This window comes from Scyliorhinus torazame, chromosome 9 (genome assembly GCF_047496885.1).
Source record: "Scyliorhinus torazame isolate Kashiwa2021f chromosome 9, sScyTor2.1, whole genome shotgun sequence".
Taxonomy (NCBI): domain Eukaryota; kingdom Metazoa; phylum Chordata; class Chondrichthyes; order Carcharhiniformes; family Scyliorhinidae; genus Scyliorhinus; species Scyliorhinus torazame.
The window spans coordinates 145,889,382-145,903,790 of NC_092715.1; the positions used below are offsets into that span (position 1 = coordinate 145,889,382).

General features: G+C 43.6%; 1 protein-coding gene across 3 annotated transcripts in view; it reads right to left on the reverse strand.

The window, feature by feature from the left end:
- Positions 1–1,501: 1,501 nt before the first annotated feature.
- Positions 1,502–14,409, reverse strand: part of LOC140429507 (transient receptor potential cation channel subfamily M member 6-like) — a 426,501-nt gene continuing 413,593 nt past the window's right edge. For all 3 annotated transcript variants that reach the window (XM_072516596.1, XM_072516595.1, XM_072516594.1), the window contains exons 35-39: positions 8,921–9,003; positions 6,537–6,742; positions 5,305–5,356; positions 4,142–4,248; positions 1,502–2,331 (exon numbers count right to left, since the gene is read on the reverse strand). In XM_072516596.1, coding sequence (XP_072372697.1) covers positions 2,252–2,331; positions 4,142–4,248; positions 5,305–5,356; positions 6,537–6,742; positions 8,921–9,003 — 528 coding nt within the window. In that variant the 3' untranslated portion in view covers positions 1,502–2,251. The remainder of the gene's footprint in view (positions 2,332–4,141; positions 4,249–5,304; positions 5,357–6,536; positions 6,743–8,920; positions 9,004–14,409) is intronic.

Consider the following 14,409-nt stretch of genomic DNA (forward strand, 5'->3'; position numbering starts at 1 on the left):
ACAAGGAAAAACAGGGTAGATATAGATAAATTATTTCCACTGGTTGGAGATTCGACAACTAGGGGGCATAATCTAAAATTTAGGGCTGGACTGTTCAGGAGAAATGTTAGGAAGCACCTTTTCACTGAATGGTAGAGGTTTGGAACACTCTTCCACAAACAGCAGTTGAAGCGAGAACAGTTGTTAATTTTAAATCTGAGATAGGTAGATTTTTGTTAAGCAAAAATATTATGGAAATCAGCCAAACGCATGTATATGAAGTTAGGCCACAGATCAGCCATGGTCTCATTAAATGGCGGGACAGGCTCGAAGGGCTGAATGACTTACCCTTTCTTATGTTCCTAAAGGTTTTTCCTTGATTGCCATTGAGTTCAATTTTGCTGCAGCTCCTTGATGCCACACTCAGTCAAATGATGCCTTTTTTAATTTATTTTTTATTGTTTTAAATTTTATTTATTTATTTATTTTTATGTTTCAATGCGTTTATTTATATACAAAAAGAGACAGCAATGGCTAATGCTTTGCCAACCCTCCAAGTGACAAGGAAGCTGTACAGAGTTCTCTCAGGCCCTGTCCCGGCCCCTCGCCCTGTTCCAGCCCACTAAGGGATAATTTAGCATGGCCAATCCACCTAACCTGCACATGTTTGGACTGTGGGAGGAAACCGGAGCACCCGGAGGAAAACCGCGCAGACACGGGGAGAACGTGCAGACTCTGCACAGACAGTGACCCGAGGGCAGAATTGAACTCAGGTCCCCATGGCGCTGTGAAGCAGCAGTGCTAACCCACCGTGCCATTGCCATGGATTAGGATAAAAGGGGGAGAAAGGGATTCCCCCCCCTCCCCCCACCAATCCCGGCAGGAGGGTGGGTAACCAGGGAGGGAGGGGAGGCTGGATGAGGAGAATTTGTATTTGAAACTCAGCCAGTTGTTGTGACGGGGAAGATGCTGCCTGAAAGGGACAGGGTGGGGGCAGATTAGTCAAATGATGCCTTGATGTCAAGGGCAGTTGCTCTCACCTCACATCTGGTATTAAACTCTCTATTTTGGATCAAGGCTGTAATGAGGTCTGAAGCAAGTGGACCTAGCGGAACCCAAACTGAGCATCAGTGAGCAGGTTATTGGTGTGTTTGATAGAAATATTGACAACACCTTCCATCACTTTACTGATGATCAAGAGTAGACGGGATTGGATTTGTCCTGCTTTTTGTGCACAGGACAGACCTGGGCAACTTTACCATTTGTTGGTTAGATGCCAGTGTTATAGTTGTACCAAAACAGCTTGGCTGTGGGCGCAGCTAGCTCTGGAGAACAAGTATTCAGCAATAAAACACAATAAGTCGCTGTTTACACCATATTCAGGAGGTGGTACCAGACTTCTGCCAGTGTGACAATCTGGGACCCATAGCATCCCTCACTGACTTTCATGGCCGTGTTATTCTTTTCTTCTGAAATATGATCCTGTATTAAATAAAGTCTGTTAATGAAGGAAACCAAATGATTGCAGTAGAATTCTTTATCACAGGAAATAGTTTCCTGGGCATTGTACGGTGGAAAAATAAAGCAATTTGCCTCAAAATTGGAAGTGCTGAACAGATTTTCAGCAAATCTTTACCCCGCAGCTCAGGTCACATAATCGTGCATACGTCAAAAGTTGACTGTCATGCCCAAAGTTTCACCGTACTAAAAGAAGCAACATACCTTTAGGAGATAGTTCCAGATCAAAATATCCAATATTTACCTTGCAGAATCTGGTCAGCTGAATAATCTACCAAATTCTCATTTTACCTAGCAATGTAAGAGCTTCCTAGCTGTCTTTTGTGTGCTTTGATGGGACGTAATGAGGAAGCATTAAATATTGTTAACTCGGGTCTTATCAAAGAGTCCTGCCAGTTTCTCTGCTGAGATTGTCACTGAGGCTTATAACGTCACTCAAAATTATTCTGAGCAGTTGATTGTTCAAACTACTGACAAAATAGATGGCAACAGTCGTGAACCTTCCTGGCAGACCTCTTTGAATGGAATACTTGTAGGTGTGTTGTAATTTGAAACAAACCTTAAATTTAAGCATAATCATTATTAGCATTGCATTAACAATGGCAGCTTCACAACCACTGAACTGATATTTAATAATAGTCAGCATTTTTGCAATGTTGAAAACGTTGAAACATTCCATGTGCTGCAGACATTCTCTGTTTCCGAACAATAGATTCTAGCCTTCTTGCTTGTGGAAAGAATTAGAAGCTGATAGTCAAAATCTTGTGTTAGCTGCTGAAGCACCATCTTCAGGAGGGTTTACTTTGGTTGGATTATAAAAATTTCTTCTCAGATCTGCAATTGAACAGAAAAGATAATACGCAAAGTTGAAAATGTCTACTGGATGTAGACTTACTCCACTCGCTACGTGCAGTGACATAGGCACAACATTTCTGAATTTTCTTTGCGAATGGTATTTTTAGATATATCAACAGAACATTCGTACTTAAAATACTTCTGAAAATTTACCCTAGAAATGCAATCCTTGGAAATGTGAATAGATTCACAAGGTGGCCAAAGCAATTCCTCACCCATTAAAAGATAACATTGTGAACTGCATGTACTTCCTCTGTTCCACCCCAAATCAGGAAGGCAAATAGCAGGGAAAACGAGCATGACCAACTGTTGCGTCTCAAATCCAATTTTACTAGGCGGCACGGTAGCACAGTGGTTATCACCATGGCTTTATAGCTCCCGGATCCCACGTTCGATTCCCGGCTTGGGTCACTGTCTGTGTCAAGTCTGCACGTTCTCCCAGTGTCTGTGTGAGTTTCCTCTGGGTGCTCCGGTTTCCTCCCACAGTCCATAGATGTGCAGATTAAGTGGATTGGCCATGCTAGATTGACCCTTAGTGTCCAAAAATCTGGAGTTACTGGGTTACGGGGATGGGGTGGGGGGGGGCGCTCTTTCCAAGGGCTGATGCAATCTCTATGGGCCGAATGGCCTCCTTATGCACTGTAAATTCTATGATTCTATGAATCTCTCTCTCCCACTTCCACCAGGACCACTGCTGACTCTTCTCCATTGCCAAATGCATATCTTGATAAGCAGGTGGAAGCCAAATTCCCATCCTCTCACCTTGCTGCCACTCCCCAAAAGCATCAGGTGAAGCCTGACAATTGTCCTTGGCCTTGGCATTGGAGTGTGAAGGCGCTGCACCTCCTTGAAGGCTGGCCTCCTTTCCCTTCCATTTCATTGTTAGTTCTCACTGAAGCCTTCAGTAAATATTTAGATATCGTTTTTGGGGTTGTCCTGTGTTCTCCTACCTCTTCTGGTGCGACTGCAGGAAGGGAAAAGGTCCCCAGCCATGAAATTGCAAGCTTCTATTTGATAATGAGGATCCTACTGGAATACATAGTGACTTTACACCCAGGCAAATGAATCAAGGTCATGGCAGATAGAAATCCAGCCTGATACCTCCTGGGGCAGAAGGAGGTGAGTCTAGATCTATATTGGGATTTACCTACTGAGTACAAATAAATACATGGTGAACATGGGAAAGCTGACAAAGTTAAGCTTGCAAATAATAGCCCAGACATTGCAATACTAATAAAGGTGAGGGGTCAGTGCTCACTGTTGTTACTGGGTAAAACAGATACCAGCTTCAGTCAGCACACATATGCATCTGTATATGCACAGTTAAACATAGAAATCCAGAAGTAAATGCTACCATGTTCCTCCACAGGCGCGTTGTTATAGTCTTTGCAAATGGAATCTGCAAAGAAATCACTTGCAGTGTGAAAGTAGGCTAATTATCCACTATTACTGCATGAATGACTGAGGGAACATTTTAGCATTGTTCCATCAGGAGTGATTGAGCTTTGAACAACAATAGGTTCTAATTACTACTGAACAACATCCCTGGCTCTGAAAAAATATTTTTTATATGTGTGGAGTTTATTTCTTCAGAACAAAACTTGCAGTTTTTAAAAATTAAAACAAAAATAATGTTTTTATATAGTTTTTGTGTTAACTTCTGTGACTTGGTGTCAAGTGTTGCAGTATAGCACTCCTGTGAATCAACCTGAGATGCTTTATTACAGTGAATGTGTTGTATAGGTACAAGTTGTTGTTGCTTATGTGTAACGACCTACTATGACCTCACCTGGTAGTTTTAGTTTTCTGCAGCAGGTGTTACAGTGATGTTTTACTGTGAAGTTTCTGATTGCTTCTTCACCAAGGTTAGCAGGGCCGAATACCATTTCCTGTGACCTAAATATCAGACAAATTAAATTGGGTGAAAAATGAGATGAAGAAAACTAGATGTATGGAAAACAGTCAAAGAAATTCTTTTAATATTTACTAAGCATGTGTTGAGCTATACTTGGCAATGCTCCAATAGTCTGCTGGATGAGACATACATCCCAAACCTTCTTCCAACTCTCCAGAAACTAAAAACAAAGAACCTGAAACTCTGAGACATTTCACCAAGTCACGATAACTTCAGTAGGTCGTCAGCGAAAACCATAGAGAATTTGTGTAAATGGTTGAATTCTCTGGAGATACCATAATTGTGTAGGGGTATTCTGATTTTCTTCCAGGGTACTCCAAGTCTCTTGCCGTAATTTTTATTCCCTTCCAAAGCTTCTCCACCTCTCTCCCGTTTCCTCCTTTGGGTTGTTCCTTCAAACCTATGTCTTTGACCACATTTTTGGTCATCTACCTAATGTTTCCTTACGTGCCCCAATATAAAATTTTGCTTAAACTGCTCCTGTGAAATGCTTTAATCTATTTATGAAGCAAAAGGTATTATATTATTCAAATAATGATCACATTTGGCGTGTCTTCCTTCCTCTCAATATTTCAGATGGAATTTTCAATGCTAAGTGTGCCAACCATTGTTAAAATGTAATTGTCTGTGATTACTGTAGCTGACGCTCCATTTGGGTTTTCAAATTTTCATCATTCAGTCCTTTGTCACCTTTTCGATCACAAAAGTCATTGATTGTAATGGAACCGGTTGGCTGGAGTTCCCATGGTCTTCTCCACACCGGCACGATTTACTTCACAATAATTCAAGCATCAGCAGTACCAATTATTTGATCAAATTATATCTTATTTTGCACCGCTAGAAGAAAACCCTCTGGAAGCAGATGAAATAAAGTACAACCACATTTCACACTGTTAGGCTACCCCGTATTATTGCTGTGAGAAAGCTCAACCTTTTTATACATAAGCCCCTCACTCAGATTGCAAAATTCGCCATCATAAAACTACAAGATTGTGCTGAATCAAAAGTTATTTGTAATGACCACAAATGTAACTTACGTTTTCTCTTCAGCTTTAATAACAGATGGGTCAGTAAGATTTTCTCCAACACCTTGAGAAAATAATAGAAGACGTTTTTAAAACATGCATACCAAATTCTTGTTTAAAAGAAATAAAATTTGGTGTAGGTATCCGTGCTAATATACAACTGGGAAAGAATTGTTTCTTAATCTTTTACTACCATCCAAAGCATTTATGAGGTTGATTTTCAGGTCAGTCTATGGGTCAGGTTGGGGCCTGTTGGAAGAAAGTTAATCCGTCCAGCACTCTCAAGTGTCAAATAATTGTAAAAATGACAGCAGGATTACTTTGAAATTGGGACTGACACCGGGAATTTGCTGGAAATGAAGGAGGCAAAACCGTTGCTGTCAAATTTTAAAAATCTGTGGCATGTTCAAGGGAAATGACCAGATAGGGGGCATAAGATATGGCACAAAGTGGGTGCACAAAGGACTGCCCAGTTTGCCCTCTGGGGCACTCACAGTTAAGTGCGGCAGGTCAATGCATACTTGGCAGGACGAAGCAAATCACTTCAACACTTCATGAATTATTAACAAGATCCTTCACATCAATGGAAAGGAAATACAGATGTAAAAAGGAGAGCCAATCTGCTGGTACTCACTTCCCACCAGAAGGCACTGGTTAGAATTGACCACAGATTGTCTCTTTTCCATGTTGAGGCATTCTAAACTCAGGCTATTTTCCAAAACAATAAAGACTTTTTATCCCAGATATATAAAGTGGATTCAGAGTGAACTGAGGGAGTTGACAATTGCTGCACTAAGTGACAGACATCACAAAACTTAATCATCTTTAGATTCTATTTATTGAGACAGACTTTGAATCCTGGTGACAAAGGCTAAAAGTCTGTACAAGGAGCAAGAGGATTGTTTTGGAGTGTTATGAATATTAATTCTTACATTTCCAAATGAAAGGTTCTTCATCTGCAGCAAGCATTTCCTGGTTTTCACAATCTTTTTATGTCAAACAATAATTCAGATGCATCAAAACATTAGGGGTCAGGGTTGAACATATCTAGTGCATAAATATGCTATCCTTTATCACAGTGGACTAAACAGCTGGCTTGTAATGGTCTGCTCCAGGGTAGGTAAGTGGCCTGGTACTCCTCACTTACACCAGTGGGTTATATTTAACAAGGACTTAGGAGAAAGGGTCCCAACAAAAAATATAGAATGATGCAAGCCACTGTGATTTTTGCTCCACACACTAACCTTGCAAATCCAGCACAAGAAGTTCTCCTCGTGTGTACTCATATGACCAATGAGAAAAGGCTAACATGGTCTCTTCCAGCAGATTTGTCGGAATTAGCTCATCACCATTGTTGTTGTTGTACTTTCTGAATTGACCGTTCATGTACTTCTCCATTGTCAACCACTGATTAGCAGAATGGCAATACACCAGAAAAACTTCCAGAAACCTTGTGAAAAATAAAAGTGACATTTCTATGAAAGTAAAGCCTATGCCTTTTCTCAAGGGATCCTTTAAAGGTCTCTTGAAAATTGGTAAAGACTCTGTCCCACATTCATAGGCCATACAGGCCTGGAAGTCCCCAGATTAATGCCCAATATTGCGACATTAGCTGATCTCAGATAGGGTGCAATGACAGCCCAACACTTGTCGTCAGCTTTACTTAGCTATCGAGGCAGAAAATAGGCCAGGATTCCCATTCCATGAAGCAAATTTTATCTACAAAATCTGAGTCCTGCCTCAGGGTCCTGCTTCTGGCATGACTCCTGTCCATGCTCAGTTTTAATGGAGGCCAATTCAGACCCAGGAGGCAGGCTGGCAATTTAAATATTGTGTAGGAGGCTGCAAGTCTCATTTCTGTTCACCATTTGACACGTTCACCATTTGACACGGGTTAAGTGCCTTTCTACTTACTGACTCAATCTAATGTACTTTGCCTTCATAAACTTCTCCGTCATTCTACCTTTCTTCCCTCTTTCAGGACATTTCTCAAAACGTACCTCTTTGACAAAATCTGCCCTAATATCCTCCTTCTCACATGGCTCCTGTGAAGCACCTTAGGACATTTTACTCTTTTAAGGTGTTGTCTAAACACAAGCTGCTCTTATTGCTGTGTTTTTTTATTATTTGCCATTTTTTAGTAATTGATCCGTCAGACATACAAATACTTCCAGGTCAAAGGAAACAGACATGACACTTCCTGTTCCTGAGTATGGCTGTGTGCAGTAATTTGACGACATGAATATAGTGCTGCATATTTACCAAAAAAAATTCTATCATAAAATAGATCAGTAAATTCCCTCGTTTTTGATGCTCTATAAAGGTGCCTTTTCTAACTGAAAAGGATAGCACAGTATACTAATATCTAGCACGGTAATGTATGAAAAATAGTGTTTTTGAAATCACCTTTCCCACTGCATCACAAACTGAAATATGCTTGTCAAAACATAAACAAGATTTTGCAATCCCAGTTTAAATCTAACATTGGAGAATTAAAACTTTTATTTAAAATTATCCACTGGCTCTCAGTCCACAGGAACCAGATTAAACGGTATATTCTTTTCTTGATTTCTTTTTCAGTTTACTAAAACTGACATTTTGTAACAGTAATTTTATTATTAGGTTGTAAGTGGGCTAATAATTCCCTTTGTGACGAGAGGAATTTCCTGAATATGGAGCCTCAGCAAATAGTTTTGTTATGGTAGGTTGGAGCTCCTGCTGTTGGGAAATTCAGCTCTATTTGTATTTTGGGGTGTAGGGGGAGTCCAAGAACACCAACAGAACACTAAAAGAATCTTAGTGCCAGGAAAAAGATGGATTTCTATTTTCAGGCCTCCTACTCAGGAGAAACCGGGGTGGAAGCATTCTGAAATCACTGAACAACCCTGGACCTGCTGTCGCTGTGGTGAGAGCTGTCCCATGTCAGATAGCAGGCCCATTTAAAATAAAGACTTGCATTTGTATAGCAACTTTCATAACCACAGGATGTTTCAAGTCACTTTACAGCCAATTAAGTACTTTTAGTGTGTAGTCATAGACTGGAATTTTCCATTCGTTCTCGCCGGCAGGGTCTTCTGGCCGTGCCCATGGCAAATTCCAGATGCGAGTTCCCTGGCGCCGCCACCAGCCAATGGCGGGCGCAGAAAATCCCACTCATTGTTGTAAAGTGGGAAACGTAGCTGCACAAAGAAAGCCCTCACAAACAGCAATGAGACAAATGAGCAGGCAGTTTGTTTTATGGGTTAGTCAGGAGACTGGGAAAATCTCCCCTGCTCTCCTTCAAATAATATGTGGTATCTTTTCCATCTGAAAGATGGCATTCCCTCAGTGTAGCACTAGAGTGTCAGCCTATACCATGAGTACAAGCCTCCGAGAGTGGGACTTGAACTCACAAACTTGACACTGCTGGACCACAGCTGAGGCCAAAATTTGAAATGCAGAACAGGGTTTTTTGACATACCTAATCCTCTATTTCCTACTCTGGACTGAACTGGCCAGATGCTCAGTGTCTACTCAGAGATGGGTGCTGGTGAATTCGCCGACTGCTGCGATAATTTTGATACCACACAGGTAGTCGTGCAATGTGATCAGGTTTTTAAACAATGATTTGTTAAATCCAGCTTCTTACCTTGGAGTATAAGGGATGGTTTGTGGTTTCATTTGATTGAAGGTGTAAATGAGTTTCTGTGCAGCCCTTTGCTGTTGAATTTCCTAAATGAAGCAGTAAGACAAAAACAATTGTTCAAAAAATGGACCCAAGTGTAACCCCCTATGGATACTTATTTTAATATTTTGTTTTGACATTCTTCGATCAATCTGTTAAAGGAAATTGTTCAGGAAAATGTTCAAAAGATTCTTTTATGTGCAACAGAACTGTAAATATATTTACGAATAATGTGATTACCCCTGTAGTGTACATGGGACATAATAATAATAATAATAATCTTTATTGTCACAAGTAGGCTTACATTAACACTACAATGAAGTTTCTGTGAAAATCCCCTTGTCGCCACATTCTGGCACCTGTTCGGGTACACAGCGGGAAAATTCAGAATGTCCAAATTACCTAAAAGCACGTCTTTCGGCACTTGAGGGAGGAAACGGGAGCACCCGGCGGAAACCCACGCAGACACGGAGAGAACGTGCAGACTCCGCACAGACAGTGACCCAAGACGGGAATCGGACCTGGGACCCTAGAGCTGTGAAGCAACAGTGCTAACCATTGTGCTACCATGCAACCCACTTCCTACACAATGCAGGTGAGCAGCCTATGAACTCTGTGGCGTTTCCATAGGGCTGATGAAACACTGAATATCTTCCCACACTCAGAGTAGGTAAACGGCCTCACTGTGGTGTGAACTTTTTGGTGGTTTTGCAGGATGGATAACTGAGTGAGTTCCTTCCCGTACTCAGAACAGGTGAATGGTCCCTCTTCGGTGTGACTACGGTGATGAATCTCCAGTTTACATGGGGAGCTGAATCCCTTCCCACAGTACCCACAATACCACAGTTTCAGCATGTTAGTAGTGTCCTTGTGTCTCTACAGATTTGACAATCAGTTAAAATCCTGTCCATACATAGAACACGTCTATGGTCTCTCCACGTTGTGAATGGTGCAATGCTTTTTCTGGTTAAAGCTCTTTCCACAGTCAGTGCTCTGGAACACACTCACTCTGTGTATGTCTCGGTGATTTTCCAGTCACACGAATGTTTAAAATCTTTCCCACAGACAAAAAAATTCTCCTTTCATATTTACAGGCCAATGACATTCAGGCCCTGATGACGGAGTGAATCTGTTAAATATTGATGAGAAATTTGATTTGAGTTTTCCAGCTGTAAAGCTTCCACTTGTAATATCCTCTGATTTATATAGAGGAAAATCCCTTTGTAAATTTGGATTTGAATTTGGGGTTTTTCTTCTTTGATCCCATTCAAAACAGGGTGTGCTAACATAAGAACATTAAAAAATAGAAGCGAGAGTAGGTCACGTGGGAACGCCAACCTGCTCCTTCAGTCAATATAGATTGTGGCTGAGCTTTTATATCAATACCATTATGGATATGGAAATAATTGGCTGGATTTTACAGGTCCCCACCCAGCATATTTTCAGCAGGAGGCATTAAAACATGTCAGGTGACTGGTCCACCACTTTCCCACCCGCCCCCCCCACCTGGTCCCCACAATACAGGGGTGGATCAGGCTCCCATTAGTCTGCTCGCCCTTAGGATTACTGAGCTCCTTAGATTGCAAATTATTGGCCACTTAAGGCCCTCAATCTGTCTCCACTGTCTTAATACATTGGCCAATCAAAAATGAACGATTGTGGGCAGGTTGTTTCTTCACCAGCCTTCGTAAAAAGGACGGGAATGAGGGGGTTTACCTCCGTTAGGAGTGTGCCTTGTTAGCATTGGTAGCTCACCTCCCGCTGATTTCACAGTTCCACCCCGCCTCATGACTTTGACCCCCATTTTGGGTAATTTGTGACACTCAAACTCAACCTAAATCTTATGGTGGGCAATTAATGCCCACTTAAGGGCCTCATCTCGGCGTCGTTGCCGTTGGTATTCAAACACCAGCCAGTGGGAAAATCATCATACCCGGAACCCAAAAAGAAAACATAATTTGGTTTGCTTGTGAGTTCCAGGGCAGGGGGTTCCATTGTTCAAAGCCATTCAAGGGATATGGCATTGCAAAGGGGTGTCCACCGATGGCCCCTCTGCCCTTTCTACTGAGCTCCTCCACTCCCCTAGCCAGTAATCACCTCATTCACATGTGCCGTGGGTCCCTCGTGTTTCCTCAGTCTCTGGTGGGGGCACAATCAGCCGGCTGCAGTCACCACTCTCTTTGATGCTGAGAGGCTATGGCGAGATGCTGGCTTCTGATTGGCCAGCAGGTCGCGGTGGGCAGGACTTCCTCCCCTTTGGTCCTAAGTTCCAAGGAAGGCCCAATAGCATAGAGAGCATCCTACCCGGCTGAATCACAGTTTGGTATGGCAACTGCTCAGCCCCAGATCGCAAGAAACTGTGGAGTGTGGTGAACTCAGCTCAACGCATCACACAAGCTTGCCATCCTCCCATTGATTCTGTCTACACCTCCCGCTGCCTCAGGAAGGCAGATAGCATTGTCACATTCAGGCTTTGTCCTCTGCCAGGCCCTTCCATCAGGCAGGAGGTACAGAAGTCTGAAGATCCGCACAACCAGACATAGGAACAGCTTCTTCCCCACAGCTGCTGGACTCCCCAACGATTCTCCTTCGGACTGATCTGTTCCCTGTAAGAACACTATTCATGATGCCTTATGCTGCTCTTGTTCGTGTATTGTTTGTTTGGCCCTTGTTCCGCGCTGTAACTAATCACTATTTGTTGATGTACCATTTGTCAATGCACTCTGTTGATTATTATTTTGTCTACTATGTGGTGATGTGCATCAATGTAAATGCATGTAGGCTAGCTAGACACTAGAGGGAGCACCAGAAACATCACACACACACACTCAACCAATAGATCAAGTAGATAGGACACAACCAATAGACATTCACGATACACAAGGAGGTGACACGACCACAGTGGAGCATTACACCAACCCATATATAAAGGAGACCACAAACATGATCTGTCTCTTTCCAGTGGAGACAGTCAGTGAGTAGAGACACAGGGTTGATTCAATATTACACCCATAATGTGGATTGCAGCAACTGGTTAGTCAGTCTGGGTAGCTATAGTAGGATTAGCAGTAGTGTCAAACCCGAGTAATAGAAGTGTAAATAGTTTAATAAATGTGTTGAAGTTATCTCCACGTCTGAACCTTCCTTTGTCAAGTGTACCACAAGGAACCCGCTTATGTTACACCTACAACATAACAAATCATGGTACCAGTACTGAACTGTTTCAATCCATGTAGCCATACCTCAACGTACAGTGACAACCAGCAACGATACCCAGGCAAGATGTTCGAGATCCGGGTTCCGCAGCAGCTCCAGTGCCACGGCAATCTCCGCGAAAACTGGCGGGTATTCCGGCAAATGTTTGAATTCTTCCTGGTGGCAGCCGAACTAGAGGACCTGGCCGATGCTGAAAAGACAGAGCTTCTCCTCACCATCGCTGGTGCCACAGCAGAAGAAATCCAAGGGGCAAAACAGGAGCGACTTCCAGGCAGTCCTGGACAAATTCAGCAAATACTGCAAGGAAAACACACTCCAACCAGCAAGAAAAGATAAGAGAAGCGCCAGTTCTCACTACGATGCCGAGATCCCGGAGCAGAGAACAGTTTTGATCGGTGGCCATCTTTCTAAAGGGTCTGCACTTGCACAGTTGCACGAGAAGCGCACAGAACGGGAAGGTCCGTTTGTGCATGCGCGAGATGCCGCGCATGCGCGATCACGAAAACGGCCGTCGGTAAAGGAACAGCGATCTGCGCATGCGTAATCGCTTCCTACGCGCTATGTCACATGCATCATGACGTCAGAGGCCCCAGACCACGCCCATTTAAAGGGGAAAGGTCCCAAATCAAAGAAAAAATATTTTAAAACCGTAAAACAACCTTCCTTCACCTGGAATGACAGCATAATGCCTCAAATTTAACCAGGAAATGGAATTAACCTCCGAAGAACCCTGCAACAAGCAGTTACCTATGCCCAAAACGATGATTCCGACCTTGAATACTTCAATACCGACCGTTACATTTTCTCTGGACCTCACGAGCCCAATGCCAGCTCCGACGCAAACAGTGATGATATGGTCCCAGAGGACTACGACTCGGACGAACCTTTCACCTTGGGAGGCTACCCCAGTACCAAATCCGAACCGCAACTAGACGTGTTGCACATTGGCGACCCCCGTATTGAATCCGACGCAGACACGGATTCGTTCTTCGGATTTGAGGATCTTCAGCCCAGCATCCTAACTCGTGAGTGCAGGATGATACTGCAGCCTGAAACCAAGAGACAGAGAGTGGTACAAGCCCACAGAGAGTGGCCTGCTGCCACACAGAGCGTGGTCCACGCACCGCTCAGGGTTGCCGACTCTACAAAAGAAGACACGCAAGACTCCACACCACAGTCCTTGCATGAACAAGAAGTGACTCCAGTGTGACAAGCCTCCACAGCGGGCTCGTGGACAGACTCCACAATTGCAGAAACGCAAGACTCCAGAGCGCAGTCCTTGCACGAACAAGAAGTGACTCCAGTGTCACAAGCCTCCACAGCGAGCTCATGGACAGACTCCACGATAGAGGAAACGTAAGACTCCAGAGTGCAGTCCTTGCACACAGAAGACGTGACTCCAGTGTCACAAGCCTCCTCAGCGAGCTAGTGGACAGCCTCCACGATAAAAGCAATGCAAGACTCCAACACGCAGTACTTGCAGGAACAAGACCATGAGGGTCCAGCAACCTCCTCTGACCAACAAGCGGCAGACGATACAAGTCTGCCATGCTCAAGTAAACAGCAAGAAGACTATGACAGTCTACCACGCTCCAGTGCACAGCAGGACGACCATGACGGTCTATCATGCTACAGTGAAGAACAAAGCGACGATGACAGTCCAAGCCCAAATGAAGGACAACAGCAAGTCAATGACAGTCCACCCACATTGTTTGCGCCACCAGATGAAGACTCTGACAATTTACCCAACCCAAATGAACAACAAGCAGCTACTGAGGATCAACCCACGGTATGTGAGACGAGTGACGACAGCATCCCACTTCCCAAGCAAGATGTGCAAAGTGACAGACCTCAGCTAGTGTGTACAGAGGCACTCGACGATCACTGTGAGACCACTGGTGATTCCAGTGACACCACAATACTTCCACCCTCATTCGCTCGAACCTCTCCACAAGTCAATGCATTCTTGCATGTTCCGACTCCAGGCATGCAGCTTCAAGAAATCTCAGCTGACTCCAGTGAACCTGCTAAGACTCCGGACGGGGAGCATCAACAAACCAACACTGACTCAGTTAAAACAGACCAGACTCCAGATGGGGAGCAACCAAACGCCGACTCTGATTCACGTAAGCCGGACTTTACTCCAGACAGGGAGTGCCGCAACCTCAGTGATGGCACGCTCAGGGTGACAGCAAATGCCACAACGACAGGAGATGGATCACTTAACAATTACACTG